Source organism: Sander lucioperca, chromosome 2 (assembly GCF_008315115.2).
Source record: "Sander lucioperca isolate FBNREF2018 chromosome 2, SLUC_FBN_1.2, whole genome shotgun sequence".
Classification (NCBI taxonomy): domain Eukaryota; kingdom Metazoa; phylum Chordata; class Actinopteri; order Perciformes; family Percidae; genus Sander; species Sander lucioperca.
In genome coordinates, this window is record NC_050174.1 from 47,298,855 (window position 1) to 47,316,925 (window position 18,071).

General features: G+C 40.1%; 1 protein-coding gene and 1 pseudogene across 2 annotated transcripts; one reads left to right on the top strand and one right to left on the bottom strand.

Moving 5' to 3' along the window:
- Window positions 1–936: 936 nt before the first annotated feature.
- LOC116056736 lies at window positions 937–1,818 on the top strand (annotated as a pseudogene).
- A 2,393-nt stretch (window positions 1,819–4,211) lies between these two features.
- tti2 (TELO2 interacting protein 2) lies at window positions 4,212–10,875 on the bottom strand. Of its 2 annotated transcripts, none has more exons than XM_031309057.2 (10): window positions 10,714–10,875; window positions 8,582–9,059; window positions 7,519–7,715; window positions 7,360–7,417; window positions 6,535–6,663; window positions 5,939–6,031; window positions 5,447–5,640; window positions 5,207–5,350; window positions 4,745–4,904; window positions 4,212–4,624 (listed from the first exon to the last, which is right to left on the bottom strand). In XM_031309057.2, the coding sequence occupies exons 2-10, from the start codon at window positions 9,056–9,058 to the stop codon at window positions 4,538–4,540; spliced, it is 1,539 nt and encodes a 512-aa protein (XP_031164917.1). In that variant the 5' UTR covers window position 9,059; window positions 10,714–10,875; the 3' UTR covers window positions 4,212–4,537. The 2 variants fall into 2 exon arrangements, with proteins under 2 accessions (XP_031164917.1, XP_031164916.1); XM_031309056.2 differs by lacking the exon at window positions 10,714–10,875 and adding an exon at window positions 10,627–10,707.
- Between the last annotated feature and the right edge of the window lie 7,196 nt (window positions 10,876–18,071).

Sequence of the window (18,071 nt, forward strand, 5' to 3'; positions counted from 1 at the left end):
ACCTGAACAACATGGATAGATGTTTAAAGAGTTCTGCAGCACCAACTGAACATCAGTTTGATCCGAAATTTGGGTTGAAAGTAACTATGTACACTTACTCAAGTACTATACTTAAGAACAACTACCTCAAAATTATACTTACGTACCACAAAATTATATACATTTTATGCTACTTCTACTCCACTACATCTCTACATAGAGTACTTTTTACTCCCCTACATTTATCTGATAACTTTAGTTGCTTTACAGATTTAGATTATTAAATATAATCTATCTATATATATATATATATATATATATATATATATATATATAAAATCAACTAATAAGTGATGATGTATTATTATAGATTAAACTACCCAGCAGTATACAAAGTAATTAAAACGAGCTCCACATTTACCAGCTGCAACATTAAAGTGATGAACACATTAACGCATCAATAATTATAATACAACAATAAATATTATTCTGCATAATACTTTGGGTACTTTAAGTAGGCTATATTTAGATGCTAATACTTTTGTACTTTTACTTAAATAAAAGCTATGACAATGTGACTTTACATCAGGCTAAAACTAAAAACATGAAGTTTTTATGCTTTTAAATTTCAGAAATATTTTAAACTTTCATGAAGTTTGTAATTTAACAGATGTTTTACCTCACAAAATGTCATTATTATTACTTGAGGCAGTATATATATATATATATATATTTTTTTTTTTTTTCATCTGATAATGACAGAGATTAATCATTCATCTCTTTTCGTTTCCAAAGAGAAGATACAGTAGCATAAAGTGGGCATAAAGGGAAGACTCGTGGGTACCCATAGAACCCATTTTCATTCAGTCATCTTGAGGTGAGGGGTAAAGGAACCCCTCTGAAAAGGACGGAGGCGTCCTAGTGGAGTTAGAGAATGAAAGTAAAATGAGCAGGCTAATTAACAGTGACTCATGTTGGGAGAATAGAAACAAAAAGTTATTGAGGCAGGTAAGGAAAACGAATGTTAGGTAAGGGTGACGTGTTGATCAGCTGAGGCAGCCTGTATATAAACTGTGACACAACACATCTGAGCATCACCTGTTTCCCGCCGCCGGCTCAACACCTCGAGTCTTCTGTTTGTCTCACACGGTAGGAAGTTCTCTGATCAACTGTCATGAAACAAACTGTAATCGTTCATTGTTCTTATGCTTTTAAATGCAATATGTTTCAGGCCACTCTCATCATGAATATAATCATCACTTCGATGGATGGGATGCACCACACACAGGAGGTGAACCCACAGCTCTCAGTGGGCTCTTTGAAAAACCTCATCCAGGAGAACCTAGGAGTTCCCTCTCAGCAGCAGGATCTCGGCTTTGTCAACGACCAGAAGAAGACTCTTCTCAGCGACGACTCAAAGACTTCTACGGCTTACAGTCCGGCTCCCAGGTGTCCCTGCTGGTAACCGAGCCGGTGGTCCCGCCGGTGGTCCCGCCTGTGGATCGCATCCAAGTGTTGCTCAAAAATGTTAACGGGGCTACGAAACCCTACGACGTCAACCCCGACGAGACCGTGAGAGACTTCAAGAGAAAAGTCCAGAACCGAGAGGGCGTTGCCGAGAGCCAGCAGCACCTCATCCACGAAGGCAAAGAGATGAACGCCGGTCGACTGTCCGACTACAACGTCAGAGCGGGAAGCCTCATCATTCTGACTCTCCATTTAAGAGGAGGACATGGGTTAAATTAGGCTTTCGCACATTCTTTTAATTGCGGTCTTATTTTTTGTTGTATTGTCATGTTGAAAAAAATATTCATCTATGTAACTATTTCTTATTTTTGACCCATTTTCAAAAAAAAATATGTATGAGAATTTTGGGTTTCTTTCAACCAAATGTTAAAACAAAATAACGTGGATGGTTCCATACAACGCTCTTCACAAGTTAAATAAATGATCAGTTCACTACTTGCATTGAATTTGGGTGTTTTATTCAATTTTATAACATGTAAAGAAAAATTGGTAATAGAACGTTGAAAAACGTAGGAAAAAATGTCAAAAAAGCACCGAAAAAAGTGACAAAAACATTGGGAAAAGTGACAAAAACGTCAGGATAATCTTCAAAAACGTCATGGTAAAAGCTTAAAAAAAAAAAAAAAACGTCAAAAAGCGCAGAAAAAATATCGACAGAAACTTCGAAAAAGTGACAAAAGTGTCGAAAAAGACGACCAAAACGTTGGAATTTGTTTTACATTTCGACCCAGAAAAACAAAAAGTTGCATGTTCGACGGGGAATACAACACAACTAGGGTTAATGAGTTATTTTGTTTTGCCAAAACAAATAATGTAGGCTACATATGCCTATATGCACAACGCAGCATGTAGTCGTTGTATTACAAAATAAAGTCACTACTGTAGATTTGCATGCGTATTTACATTTTCTTGGATCTGCATCTTGACAGTCACAAACACTACAGTTAAAACATACATATTTTAAAAGAAAGTTAATTATATAATTCAATGTTATTCAATTGTTCCAGATGTTGGCAGTGTACTGTCAAAAAATATTGATGTTCTTATTATTGTGTCGTAGCGGCAGGTTATAAACTTACTGAATATGTTTATCAGAAGAGATTAATAACAAGTTTACAGTAATACACTAGTCAGCCTGGTGCATTGTCTTACTTCTCTGAAATTAATGACAAGCGTCACAAAGTCAGTGTGAAAAACCTTTCTGCAGATTATGGGACTCGTGGTGTGTTCAATGACAGGATGGCAGTGAAACGCTCACCTGAACAGGCAGGCTACAAAGCTGACAGCCTTTAAGGGTTTAGAATGAATATACATTTACATTTATTTTACAATTCGTTCTTTGTATTAAAAGCGTTATACCATGTTTACATATAATAGGCTACACAACCACAGCAGACTAAATAGTCAAAAAAAATTATGTCCTCTGTCTTTTCCTTGATCTGGATGGAAAACATCATGAAGTCAAGGAATGATGTGAAGAAGAATTCATGAGGACTGAGGAGAAGACAACCGAGGTGCAGAGAATCGGACTTGGCTAGTAATGATGTGACATTGAGCTTGACCCATAGTAGGTGCTAAAAATCAGGTCGGCTCTGCTGCAGCAGTTTTCACCACTCTGTTTTTTTTATCGGTCTCTTGTGAGTCCCTCAACTTTATGGGTGAGAAATACCACATCTCTGGAGAGCCCCATTAATGAGATGACAGTGTTTGAAATGACCCACCTCCAGGATGAAGTAGAGAAGGAGCAGAAAGATGCTATCAAATTGCATCATGGGGAAACTAGAAGTCAACCAAAATAAAACAAGAATATTTGGACGTTAAAAAAAGTGTTAAGTCTAACGAAATGTACTAAAGAAAATTCAAATTGGTTAAAAAAAAATTGTCTGTAGACTTCTCCTAAATTCACCAAACGTTTTAGATAATGCCTCATTTGCATATTGAACATAATAAATAATATATAACATAACATTTCAGAAAACTTGTGAGTTGTCAGCTGGGGTAGATTCACGGTGATTATTAGCTACGATTGTTACACTATTGTGGCTGGTTAGCTCAGTTGGTAGAGCGGGTACACATGCAGAGGTTTACTCCTTGACGCAGAAGGTCCAGGGTTAGAGTCCGACCTGTGACGGTTTTCCTGCATGTCTTCCCCCCCTCTCTCTCTCCCCTTTCATATCTCAGTGTTCCTATCTAATAAAGGCAGAAATGCCCCAAATGTTATTCTATTTACCTGTAGTGGCTCCCCTTTTACTGCAACGGTTTGACTTTGTTAGGAAATGAGAGCTGAGCACCAGGCTGCAGAACACAAACCAAACGATCAGTGAATAATCAAAGCTACTGACCTCGTCACAGATTTTGGGGTTTTTCTTCAGAAGAACTAGAAATGAATGGATGAATACCGGACCACTCAGTTGTTAACTGTAGCAACATCACTACTACACATCACTGAAAGGGCGAAGGAAAGGAACTTCCTGTTGACGTCACTGGAGGAGCCACGTCTTCACACCAACGTCAGATTCATCCATCAAAGATCTGAATTCCTTAACCGAACGTTTAACTCTTACAGAAATGGTTTCCTGTATCACACGGAGTTTCATGTTCTTACATGTCGAACGGCACAAATAATAATTATAACAGTAATACAGGCAGAGTGAGAGAAAGTATATAATAATACCAAATAATACAGGTGATAAAATGGACAAGGCTGAATATACACACTGTTTATCTCTTTTGTTTGATTTGCACAAAGAAAAAAAACACACGGCTGTCATGGTAACAACATTAAGAAATGTTACTTTTACACATTCCAGCCCATAATATACAATAGTTACCTGAAACAAGAGCAGCAGCAGTTCTATATTTTCTACACGTGTGTCAGATCTTAATCTGCCGCTGAAAATAGTCCCCTACACATTTCCTGTTTGATAAAAACTACAGTGACCAGCTGTTTGAGAAACTTACTGATCAAAGTCAATATTTATGTTTTTATAGATTTACGTCTTCAGTAGGGAGATGTTCCAGGTGTTTGACATCACCTCTCTGTCGTCACAGTTACTGTCGCTAGGCAACTGAGCACTTCAGAGCTGCAGCAGCTGCTGTCGACCTGCTGGAGGAGAGGCTGAGAGGCCAACAGACAGACAGACAGACAGACAGACAGGTGAGTGTCTTCAGAGAGGACAGTTTATCTGAACAGCAGACTGACAGCTGTCCAGGTGAGAGTGTCAGCAGCTAAACACACCTGCAGGTCTCCATGACAGCAGCCGTCCAGCAGTTTGAGACAGACAGACGTTTCATTCATCAGCTTCTGTCTCACTGAGTCACTGAGCTGACAGTCTGAAGACACAGCAACCAGCAACTTCAACAGGCAACGCAGCAACACGGCAACATGACACGCCATTCTGAGAGACAGACAGAGAGACGGACAACAGTATCAGTTCCTCTGTTTGGCATCCAGAAGTCAGAGTTGAGTTTCTGTTTCAGCTCCAAAGATTTAAAACCATGTACTGGTGATTTTGTATGTTAACATTTGGTGTCCTTTATGTGTGAAACAAATAAACATAAACCATCCACCTGAACTATCAGATCAGATCAGATCTGTGTGTGTGTGTGTGTGTGTGTGTGTGTGTGTGTGTGTGTGTGTGTGTGTGTGTGTGTGTGTGTGTGTGTGTGTGTGTGTGTGTGTGTGTGTGTGTGTACTGACCGTGGCCAGGCTGCTCTGGTTGTTCTCTGCAGGACCTCGAGGATCTTCAGTCGGCTCGTCTCTTCAGGTGGATCTCTGACCTCCAGGTATCCCAGCACCACCCGCTCCACCTGCCGCAGGTGTCTGCACACCGCCACGCCCATCCTGACCCCGCACACAAACCAAACACACCCTTAGAGCCCTGCTGCGACACAGCTAACTCCACCCGCTGCTCCAGGAGCAAGCATCAAAAGCTCCTACCTGTCTATGTACAGAGGCAGAGCGGAGGCGTAGACACGTCGCAGCGCCACCTTGTCCTCCGCCTCCATGTGTCTCAGGACCAGACGAAGCACGTCGTCATGGCGACAGGGCTTCCTGCGGGAGGAGGAGGGGGCGAGAGAGGAGGGGGGCTTCTCCAAAACCAACAACAGGTCCAAAAGACAGGACAGGACCGACTACAGACAGACAGAAAGAAAGGCAGGCAGGCAGGCAGGCAGGCAGACAGACAGACAGACAGGCAGGCAGACAGGCAGACAGATCTTTCATTAAAGTTTATTTATATATGTTGGCTAATAAGTAAGAACAAAATATCAGAGATGTCTGAGGTCATTTGCAATACTTTGTTGTCATTACATAGTTTCATCTAGTTTTAAGTTGATATGGTTTTGTCTACAGGAAGTTGTAGTTCAGAACAAACTGTGTGTGTGTGTGTGTGTGTGTGTGTGTGTGTGTGTGTGTGTGTGTGTGTGTTACCTGTATGACAGCAGTCTCTGTAGTGTACAGGTGTTTGAATAACGCCTGGTAGATAACTTCTGCTCTGTTGAACTGACGCAGATCTGCAGCAGGCTGAACACACATAATCATCATCAATATAAAAACATGCACATTTGGAGTTTTGTCGAAAACGTTCTTGCTCCTGCGTGTTGTAGCTGTTTTACAAAAGATGTTTAAAATCATTCACAGGCTCTAATTTTCTTCAGGAGTAGATGAGAAGAGTTTCAGGCCAGATGTTTTGGTCCTGTCTGCAGCTCTAAGGAGTTTTGGGGGTTTTAACATTCCTTCACATGTATATTCAGGCTGCTCCCTGATCACCACTAACCAGGCTGCAGCTCTCTGCTGCTCCACCACTGATCCTCCTCAGATGGAAAAAGATGCAGGATTGTTTCATAAACACTAACTGGAGGACGAAAACTCCTCAATCTCAGAGAGAACACTTAGAAGATCTCACTTTTTCTGCTGTTTTCAAAACTGGATAAATCCCTGTTAATATGTCTGATTTTACAATGTTCCTTTGTGTGTGTGTGTGTGTGTGTGTGTGTGTGTGTGTGTGTGTGTGTGCGCATGCTCACCGTGTTGAGCACGATGTGGTGCAGACAGCGAACTCCCAGCATGCAGTTCTCTGGTCTGTAGTGGTCGTTGAGGAGGAGGGAGGGGGGGAGGAGGTGGGACAGGTGAGGGGTGAGAGAGGGGCGGGTCACCTGCGCACGCACGCACGCACGCATGCATGCGCACACACACACACACACACACACACACACACACACACACACACACACACACACACACACACACACACACACACACACACACACACACACAGTTAGGAGAGAAAGGAAAGGAGGTGCTGCCTTCCCACAATTCCTTGCTTCATCAATAGATAACATTTTATTTTCCTCTTTTCATTATTATAATTACTGTTTTTTTCATAAGATACGTACATGCTGGAATAATGTTACATATCACAGATAGTTTAAAGAAAACAGTGGATTTTTAATTTATTTTTTATTTCTTTATTTAACATGATCGTAGAAGGTGCAATATGTAGCTAAAAAAATCGCAAATTGAATCGTAATCGCAACATCTGGCAGAAAAATCGCAACTAGAATTTTTTTTCCAAAAAGTTCAGCCCTACTACAATGATTGTGTGTTTGTGACTGATCTGTCAAAACACCGGTGACATTCAGTACTGCACCTGAACGCATCCTGTATGACACTAACACAGGACTGAAGCTGCTAAGTCTGGAGCTGTTTTCTTAAAGCAAAATCATTTTTGAGAGATTAACTAATAAAGTTAAAATGATTAATATCTCCACATGTAGTTTAACGGACTGCTGTCCGTTTTATAACTTATTTGATGACCTCATCACTAAATAAAAGTCAAAGGTCAAACAGACCTGCAGGAGCGTCCACGCAAACACCAACTTCACTGCTTCGCAGCGCTGCCACGAGTCCCTGCAAAAAACACAAACACACACACACACACACACACACACAGTTAGTTCCAACTTCCTGTAAACAAAACCAAACCATGATCTTGAGAAACTGATTCTCACTTGGTCAGTTGATGCTGCAGGACATCCAGGATTCCTCCCAGAATTCCTCTGTTCTTCCCTCCCTCCTCCCCCTCCTCCCTCTGACTCCTGTCCCCCATCAGAAGGTGGGGGGAGTCCCTCCAGCCCCCCGCCCTCAGCAGCGCCTCCTGCAGGCTCTGAGCCGCTGCTCTGGAGGAGCAGCTGGTCCATGCCTGATCCTGATAAAGAAACAGATTGAAAAATTAAAAATAAATAACCTTCTATTATGGTCTGTTATTTTACATGTTTTTGTGTGTCTGAAGAACCCCCTGAATAGAAGATTGGTTCATCACCAAAGTAAAATGTGAAATTTAAATAAATGTAACAGACCATTACCTTTAATAACATGACAGATTACTCTGGGTTTTTAACTATGTTGGAACAAGTTGGGATAATGTAAGTAAACAACTCAACAAAATATATAACATAAGTCGAGTCGTTTTTAGTCAAAATTTTAATGTGGAAATGTGAGTTTTCATGTTTGTGTGTTTTACTTTTCTTTTCTTTTTTTCTACCTTCCAACGAATGTTTGGAAGATAGTTTCCATTCATTTCCACACAGAATTAAAATCAAATAAGTCAAGAAACTTGCTGGAGTTGCAAACTTGTAAACCTCCCTTCTTCTGATGTATTTGATCTTCATTTTATTTTATCTATTTATAAAATAGGGTTAAGAAGACATGCAATAATAATAATAATAGTCCTATTAAAATGTCATATTTTTGTATGATTTCTGGGTGTGTGCCATGATCATTTTTTTAAATCTTTTATTTGTTTTTTGAAGACATCTTGTGGTATCTACTTAAAAGAAAACTATTAAGAGGCGACACATAAGAAATCGATCACTCTAATAATTTACTGCTAATATTTGATTTCTCTCTTTTTGTCAACCTTCTGTATCTGTTGTCAGGTAACAGTACAGACTGTTTAAAATAAATTAAATAAACCTCAATAACCTGATGTTGACTCAAACAAGAGTTAGTTGATTTTTAAACTTGTATGAAAATGAAACCAGACTTGGTTAAGATTTTTCTGTCCAGACTCACCTGGAAATGAGTGACAGCGAACACAGCCACAGCTGGAGCTACAGCAAGCAGCAGACTAGTCTGACGGCCTCTGTTTCCCAAAGTTCCCAGCAGCGCTGTGAGGCTGGAGCATACTGGTCCAGCTCTGCTAGGGATGCTCTGATAGGCTGCGGCCGGCAGAGAGTCACAGTCACCCTCACAGAGCGGCAGAGCTGCACAGCCAATCAGAACGTTGACCAGAGAGCTGTACGCATCCTGAAGCTCTGCCCACCCATTATCCTGATTGGCTGGGAACAGCCAATGGGGATCTGCTGTTTGGAAGAGCCTTTCCACACGACCAATCAGAGAGCTTTTTTCACAGTCAGTGGACGCACCAATCAGCTTCTCCTGCAGCCGAGACAGGAGCTCTGTGATTGGAGGAAGGGAGGGAGAGGGGAGGGGCTTCTCAGAGGACGAAGATGATAGATGAAGGTCATGAAGTAAACATGCAAGCTCCATACTGAAGGGAAGAAAGAAAGGAGGAAGGAGGAAAGAAAGAAGAGAGGAGGGCGTAGGGAGGAAGAGAGTAGGAAGGGAAGAAGGAAGAGAGAAGGAATGGTGAATGTGATGATGGAGGAAAAAATTAAACAGAAGAAATACTTGCAGTTAGTCATCAGAATGATCTAATTCTTGGCATTGCGCGATGTCTCACTCTGTAGCTAAAACAGAGAGCTCAACACACAGGGTGAAAAGAGGAGCTGCAGCAATTTGCAGTACAACAAAAATATGGTGTTTTTTGAAAATTAAACCATGTAAACCTATTCTGATATAACCTCTAAATACAATTATGAACCTGAAAGTGAGCATAATATGAGCACTTTAAAGTTGAACGAGAGCAAAACTAATATTTTACTAGGAGATAGGGTTGCACGATATTGACAAAATGTGATATTGCGATATCGATTATGAATATTGCGATATCGATATACATTTTGATATTTTTAAACATATGTAAAATTACAAAAGTTACGGGAAAACGCATCAAAATAGATTCATAACAAATTAAACAAGTTTTCTTACAACACAAGGTTTATTTCAAACATATTGGACTGGTACAACATGAATAAATAAATAAGGACCATGTCTACAGAACAGGACATGTTTTACTGGTTGTACAGTATAAAATAAATAAATAAAGAGAACAGGTCACAACTTTTCTTTCACTTCTCTGATTCGTTCCTTTTTGTTGTCTATCAATTTCTTCACTTACACTGTCACTCTGTCGAAATATGCACACACGTGGTACGCTTCATAGGGGTTGTCACGTAGTGGACCCGTGCGCTAACGTGTACTAACATGTACAAGTGGCACGCTAACTGGCCAATGAAACATGATCATTATAGCTATATGGCTCTAAATCAAACACAACTAAGCCACACAGCCAACGGACGGGACGCAGCGCTCCACAATATCAACAAAACATTGCATACTTATTGCGACACTTTCGCGATAACGATATTGAGTCGATATATACCTTGCACCCCTAGATAAAATATTGCGCAACGTGATATTGCGATAATGATATTGAGTCGATATATCTTGCACCCCTACTAGGAGGTAATTTAACAGCTAAAGTACGACGATTTCTAAATCCGAAAGATGCTGAACCGTAATGCACTTTTTTTACTGGCTAATGCCAGACTTCTGTTAATTGAAAACTCTGCAGCTCAGAAGCAAGAGGAGAGAACACATCGGTCTAGGTTGAGCTGCTCTGCGCTAGCGTCCTGTAACTTTAGGATTTGATTTAAGGCCTTCTTCCTAATACTAGGGTACAAAGCCTCAACTGGCAATGACTAAGTTACATTGCTCACACAGATTTAAATTCACAAACCGACTCTCAGTTAGTATTGTGTTTTTTTTGTTTGAGTCTGTAATGTTAGTTCAGTTTCTATTTCTTTCTAGGTAGTAGGGTTTTTGTTTGTTGTTTTGGCCTGACGTTTTACAACTTCTAGGCCTACTCTTAGTTGGTATACCATTTCATATCATTTTTGTTTGCTGTAAAAAAAAAACATATTTGTTACACTGACTTGAGGTGTCTGGACAGTTTGCTTATCTGTGTCCTGATTTTGCTTTTCTTTAAGAGATCCGAGTAATATTGTGTCATAAAAACGGACCTTAGATCAGCAGCGGATACTGTTCTTCTTCCATCGATGTGGAGAAACAACAGATTCTTCTTTAATTTGACATAGTTTTCTTTCAGATTCGCGGCACGCAGACTGAAACCTCCGGACGTTTTACTGGGAGGGACAGTGTGTTCGGATAAATATCTCCGGCCGCGTACATCTCCGCATTAAAGGTTCCGACGCCCCGGAATGTTTTCGACACATCTTTACTAACAAAAAGTTTGCTTACTGCTGAGGGTGCGGCCATGATAATTTAACATGTATTAATTAATTACTTCTACACTACTACACTTACTACAACATAATGCCACTGTTGTTATGGCATGCCGTTTAGGAAATTATTATATAGCCTATATATCTATCTATAAATTGCAGGAACGTCTGTCTGTCTGTCTGTCTGTCTGTCTGTCTGTCTGTCTGTGTGGTATGCGCATATCTCTCGAACCGTTAGTCCGATGGATTTCAAACTTGACAGGTGTCTTGCTACAAGCATGAGTAAGTGCGGTGCCAAGTTTGATATTGTTTGAATTAGAAATGCAAAAGATATCATTAAATATATATCGGTAAAAGAAGCACATATTGGCTTTTGCCGCTCTAGCCGCTGGCCACTCCCCCTCTCACACAGTGAGCACAGCGCAGGACCAGACACAGAGAGGTTCGAGGAAAGCAGCGGAGCTTTGGCAGCTAAAATGTGAAATACACCTCAGACCCACAAAAATGTGCAAAGTAGCACTACTTTGGACTGTCTTTGACTTTGAATAAACAAATGACAATTCCCGAATTTAAGGACGTTTAAGAATCCCACACATGCAAAACACAACCAGCTACAGATAACAAGTGGCAGACAGAGCGTGATGCCACTTATAGGCAGGCTATCTGTGTATCTGTATGTATGTATGTGTGTCCGTGTTTGGGGGCAGGTTTGGGGGGAAGGTAACCTGCACATTACATGCAGACCCCACATGCAGAACGCTTTACAACAGCGGGGTTACAGCCTTTCACTCTTTTCCTGCTATTGTGTTAAATTGCTGTGAGCTGACAGAACATAACGTAATCCCGGAGATTATTCCTTCACAGCGCTGTGCAATGCAAGAAAATCTCAAGAGTTGAACCGGGCAGACACATCAGTTTCATCAGACACACCCTGGGTCTGCTGTCTACTGCTAACTTACAACACTAATAACATTTCCGTCGCCAAAATACCCCTGCAAATCAAATCCATACTTCACCGTTAACCGTCAAGCCACTAAATTTGTATGGAAATTAACACCTCTGCTGAAGTGTTAAATTCGTTAACGATCATAGACACCTCTCTCTCTCTCTCTCTCTCTCTCTCTCTCTCTCTCTCTCTCTCTCTCTCTCTCTCTCTCTCTCTCTCCACAGTCCGGTTCTGGTGGTTAATGAACGCAGATATGTGCTGATTAGCTCTCATAAGGGACCGTTTGGTATTTATGGAATGGACCACCGGAGGAAAATAGGGCAGGGTCATGTCTTTTTATTCTTTGTTGAGGGGAGGGTCATCCAAACATTTTTTGTCTAGGAAGGGGGGTCACCCAACTTTTGTATTCATAAAAGCAGCAACATTTCAAAGTGACTTGTTTGGTGCATATTTTTTCATGTAGCTCTTAGTCTCGGCCCTCCTTCGCTACCAGATGGGTCTGACCCATGAGTTTGCTGGGGGGCAGAGGGAGTGTCACTGCCCGATGTGAGTCAAGTGCAGATGTGAGTCGCGCATGCTCAGATTTAAACTATTTGCGGCATAACGTGTCATACTGACGTTTGTGAAATCTATAAAATAATAAACGTTTCTCTTTACATACAATAACAGAAGATGGTAATCATTTCAAAAACGTAGCTATCTATGACGGTTTGGTTGCTAACGTTAGCTCAAAATACCATTCAAGTGACAGCCTTTGTTGTGTTTGATTAACTTTTAGCTAGCAGTCATTTCAAAAACTTTTTAGCTATCTATGACTGTTTGATTGCTAATGTTAGCCCAAAACGCCATTAAATGACAGCCTTTATTGTGTTTGATTGCTAACTTGTAGCCAGCAGCAGCAGTCATTTCAAAAACGTTTTAGCTATCTATGATTGTTTGATTGCTAACGTTAGCTCATAGACTGTGCGTTAGCTCAAAAAGCCGTTAGCATCTTGTAGGCTACTTGTCGCAAAGTGACGCATGCGCGACTCACATCTGCACTCGACTCACATCGGGCAGTGACAGGGAGCACTGCCCCCTGGTGGCTGAAACGGGTAACTGCATTGTTTAAAAAATGAGTGGAATAATTAATTATATCCAGTGTTGCCACAGTTACTTTGAAAAAGTAACTTAGTTACTTTACAGATTACTTGATTTTAAAAGTAATTTAGTTACTTTACAGATTACTTGATTTTAAAAGTAACTAAGTTAGATTACAAGTTACTTTATTAGTTACATTCAGTAGCTGCTGACAACACCCCTCCGCCTCAACATAAAAATGACAACCGTGACAAAGCTGTTCTGTGAGGCAACTCGGCATTGACAGTAGTAGGGATCTTGTTTATTATCGCACGAAACGAAGGCGAGTCAACCGTGTTTAAGGGCAGCATTTCCTCTACAACATACTGCCCGACCAACTTCTTCAACTCTCCCCCACTTACTGGTTTTGCACCGAAGTCCAGCTTTTGTTGTTTGGGTGGTGGGGGACCTCCTGCTCTCTGCTTTGCACCACCTGGTGGGACTTGCTCTGTAAGTTTGACTGTGCGGTGCTGCGACTCCAAATGTTTCTTCAAATTTGACGTAGTGTTTTTGTAGCTAGATAGCACTTTGTCGCCACCAGTACAACGAACCTTAATATTGCCATCTTTAGCTGACACAAACTCAAAATAGTGACTGTATTTCCAGCTAGAAAACGCGCATCTCTCTCCTCCCTCCATTGTTGTTTACGTTTGTGTCGCTGCGTGGTACACGTTAACTGTCCACATGCTGAAAACGTGACTTGTCGTCGCATACGTGACTTCACTCCCCGAGACGCAAGAAGAAAGCAAAAACAATATTTTTATTAAGGAAAATGACAAAAATAGTAACGCACAGTGACTTGGATAAGTAACTTTAATCTGATTACTGGTTTGGAAATAGTAACGCGTTAGATTAGGCTACTCGTTACTGAAAAAAGTGGTCAGATTAGAGTAACGCGTTACCCGGCATCACTGATTATATCTGGCATGACCAGATATTTTATAAATATCTTAAATAACACAAAACAACTAAATGGTGGTAGGTAATGCATCAGATTTCATATACTGCTTCAGTAAAAAAAAATATTACCTGGCTGATGATGGGAGGAGCAGGACGCAAAAAACGAAAGTTTGTTGCACTATGTCTGGACATCTTGCCGTGCCAACCTTGCAATAAAGGTTTCCTAAATGCCATCTATATACATGTGATGTCAGCTTACTAATTGATTGTGGGTTTTGTGTAGATTTGGACTTGTATACGTTTATTCCACTTTGTTTAAACGGCGAAGTGGAGCGGCCTCGTTCACCTGTTTGGAGCTGGCTGGTGAATATGACGCTCGTATCGACCTTGATGGATACACCGTGACCCTTTTTGTGAATCTACTGATCGCTGTGGATTATTTTTTCTCGTGTCATTGGATTACGGCAAAATACGGATCTTTTTTCTAAACGTGTCTTAACGTTTTATGGTGTGACTGCGCTTCGTTTCTGCGTTTGGAGAGGCATCTCAACAGAATGTAGGTCCAACACGGTTTGTTCACTGTTAAATTTTAGTTGAATTTAAGTGTCAGGGCATCCCGCCACCGTCTGTCTGTTGCGTTCCAAGACAGCTGTGCTGCGATTGGATTTCATAAGGGCGAATTGTTAAATTGTTACAATGTAATTTAAAATCTGCTTTAAAAATAAACATATATGTTTTGGAATATAATGTTCAGCTTCGGCAGCTTTACCTATGTGCTAAAATATACAATGACGAAGCCTAGTGACGAGTCCATAGCAACCAGTGTTGAATTGGTTATTTTCCAGTGTCCTTTGCTGAATGGTCTCAATGTTTTAATGTTTTATTTCATGTGAATGCTAGTTTAATAGAGGAGTAACTTAGTATTTGAAGTAATGCAGTAATGCATTTAGTTTCCATGCTTATTGTGTTTTCACAATTACGTTAGTGAGTAAATCTACTGAAATGGCCACCACACCATAACAGAGGAGTGTGATGTGTAAGATGAGAATGCAGAGGTTAACTGCTGCACGTCATGGTTGTAAAAAATCAAATGGCACCTGTATATCTTTGCTAAGTGCAAGCTAGCACATAAGGGGAGGGTCATGCTTCTTTTTCAAATAATTTTGGAGGGTGATAGAAAAATCATTACTGGTGAGGGGAGGGTCAAGTCTTTTTAGCCTAAAGGCCCAAAAACTCCTCCGGTGGCCTCTGAAATAAATAACGAACAGTCCCTAACGGGCTGGGTGGGTAGCACACTACCATGAGTCCATGACATTAATGTATGATCACTCCAAATTGTCGTTGTGATATTTTGTGATTACATTCTGAATCTGCCCCGTTCTCTGTCAGGTAAATGCAGTAGTACAATGTCACTGTAAGTCAGTAGTAGGCTATACAGTGGAGTTGCATATTAAGTGGTTTGGGGTCCTTCTGTAAGTAATTCTGGGGTACAATTTGGTTTTGAAGAATTCTACAAGCAGCAATACCACAGGCCAAGCAATCGCCCGTTCCAAACAGGCACATTTTCAACGGGCACTGGACTAGTATATTTAAAGTCTGAATATTTTGAATGAATCTTGAAAATCTTGAATTAAAGTCTGAATATATTGAATGAATGTCTGAATATATTGAATGAAAGCCCAAATATATTGAAAGTTGAAATGGAATATTTTGCTCTTTAACTACAAATTCTCATTACTGTTTTTTTGCTGATCAATTCCATTTTCAGGCTTTACAGTTTTAGACTTTTGGATTTATTGTCCTAGTACGGTTACGGAACGGCACTGGAGATTGGACCCAAAAGCAGGCGTGACACAGGAAATACGTTTAAGTGATTTAATAAAGATAAATATGTACAGTGAATAGTGCAAGGGGGTGTCGTGTCCAGGGGATCCAGGGGTGAGTGGTGAGTGTCTCTTGTTTGTGGCGTCGACCATGTGGTAATGGCATCCTCCAGAGTCCAACAAACAATTCCAACACGTGTCAAACTTCCTTGAATCCAGAGAAAAGCAGGCAGGCAAGGAAGCAGGTAGACAGGCAGGGGTAACTCAAAATGAAGTCAAAGACAAAACAGGAATCACAGGAACCAGGAACACTGAGACAAAACGGGTAGACTAGACACACAGACACTCCAAACTGAAATACTGACCTGACAACAGACAAAGGAAACACAGAGACTAAATACAATAGGTAACGAGGAAACGAGACAGGTGACACAAGGGCTGGGGAACAGGTGAAAGACATCAGGGCAGAGCAGACAATCACAAAAGGTGGGAAAACACAAGGCAGGAAGTAAAATAAGACCAGACAAGACAAAAAAACAGACTATCAAAATAAAATAGGAAACAGAACAAATACACAATCATAACAAGTACTTCCAATATCTATTGAAGAATATATGGGAAGTTTATTCACTTTTTTATAGTGGAAGACCGAATGAAAGGAACCTCTTTGGTCAGGCAGGTCCCTTTCAACAAGTTAACATGCCTTTTATTCAATATATTCAGACTTTCATTCAATATGTTCAGACATTCATTTAATATATTCAGACTTTCATTCAATATATTATAGAGAGAGATCAGCTGTCAATCGAACATTATGGGATGTACTTTGACATCTTCTCATTAGTTGTTGTGTAAATGTTTCTTTAGGTGGCCGTCCTTCCTGTTTCTGTTTAGCCACGGAGGCTATCAATGCTCAGGATTATTTTTGTTAACCTAAGCTGAAAATGAAAACGTCTCTGTGCTCTAAATGTTTGATGAATCTTTTTTTTTTGTATGTTGTTGTTTCTCTTCCACACCAGCATGGGTCTGAAGAGAGAAAGCACCAGACCTCCTTTATCCTACATACTTTGTTCTCTTTGTGTACATTTATAAAGAAATCTATAGCCACATTTATCATTTTTTGATCATAATCAATAAGTAGATTGTGCATTATTCTCTTTGACATAAACTGAGATTCTGGTCAGACAAACTGATTGAATGGATGAAGTGAATCTGTACGTGAAATCTTTGAGCAGACTTTACTGATGGGATGTGTGAACAAAGTATTGTCTTTTTGTCCTAATTCCAGGGTATCATACAAAATGCAAAAACTAAAAGAGTATAACTGAGGCAGTTCTGCTCCTGAAACTCCACAAAGTACATTGTTCATGTTAGGAGTCAGTCAGTCTCTGTCCTTTCAACCTTCCTCACTAAAACAGCTTTGTCACTGTGATTGTTGTCAATGAGCAGAGTTTTGTATCACTTGTTGCTTTTTACAACCAACATTTTCTCTCTGCACTGAGTCAATTAAGATAAAGTCTTGACACACACAATATAACACATATTGTGTAGTGGATTATTTGGTTACAAGTATTTCCATATGTTTAGACACTTTAATGTAAAGCCTCTCACATTCCCACAAAATCTCACATTCCCAAATACTATTTACAACCTGAGAGCTGAAAACTCCTCTCTCCCATCTTTCCCATAGGATCTGATTACAGCATCAGTGTTACAGGGTGTGACTCCTGTGGACAAAATGACACAGTGTGATAAATGTCTCTTTACTAATGAAGTTTTGACATGTCTTCCTGCAGTGAACGTCACAGCAGGTTAACAAGTCAAATGTGAAAACTGATGCACGACACAAGAGGGCGCCTTCATCCTGGTGACAGGAAAATAGCATACCTCAAAAATGAGAAAATGTCTCAATCTGGTGGATAGTAGAGTGCATGATTTTATACTGCAATGGCTGTTGGATAAAAAATGGTGGCTTTAATGGACCATTTTTTCCCTAAATGGTCTGAGTATCTGTACATTGGCTACAAAGTGTATTATTACCTATTATAGAAGCTGAGGTTCAACTTAAAAAACTCACAGCCTTGCCAATGTATGCCATATGCAATTTCAAATTAAAAAGCCAAAAATATACCAAAAGTACAAATAATTATTGATGCATTCATTTGTTCATCACTTTAATGTTGCAGCTGATAAAGCCAGGTTGAGCTCATTTTGATTACTTTATATACTGCTGGTCATAATACATCATCATTTATTTACTATATTTTGTTTTAATAATATGTAAAGTAACTAATGTTGTTAAGTAAATGTAGTGACGTAGAAAGTAGCATAAAATATAAATACTAAGA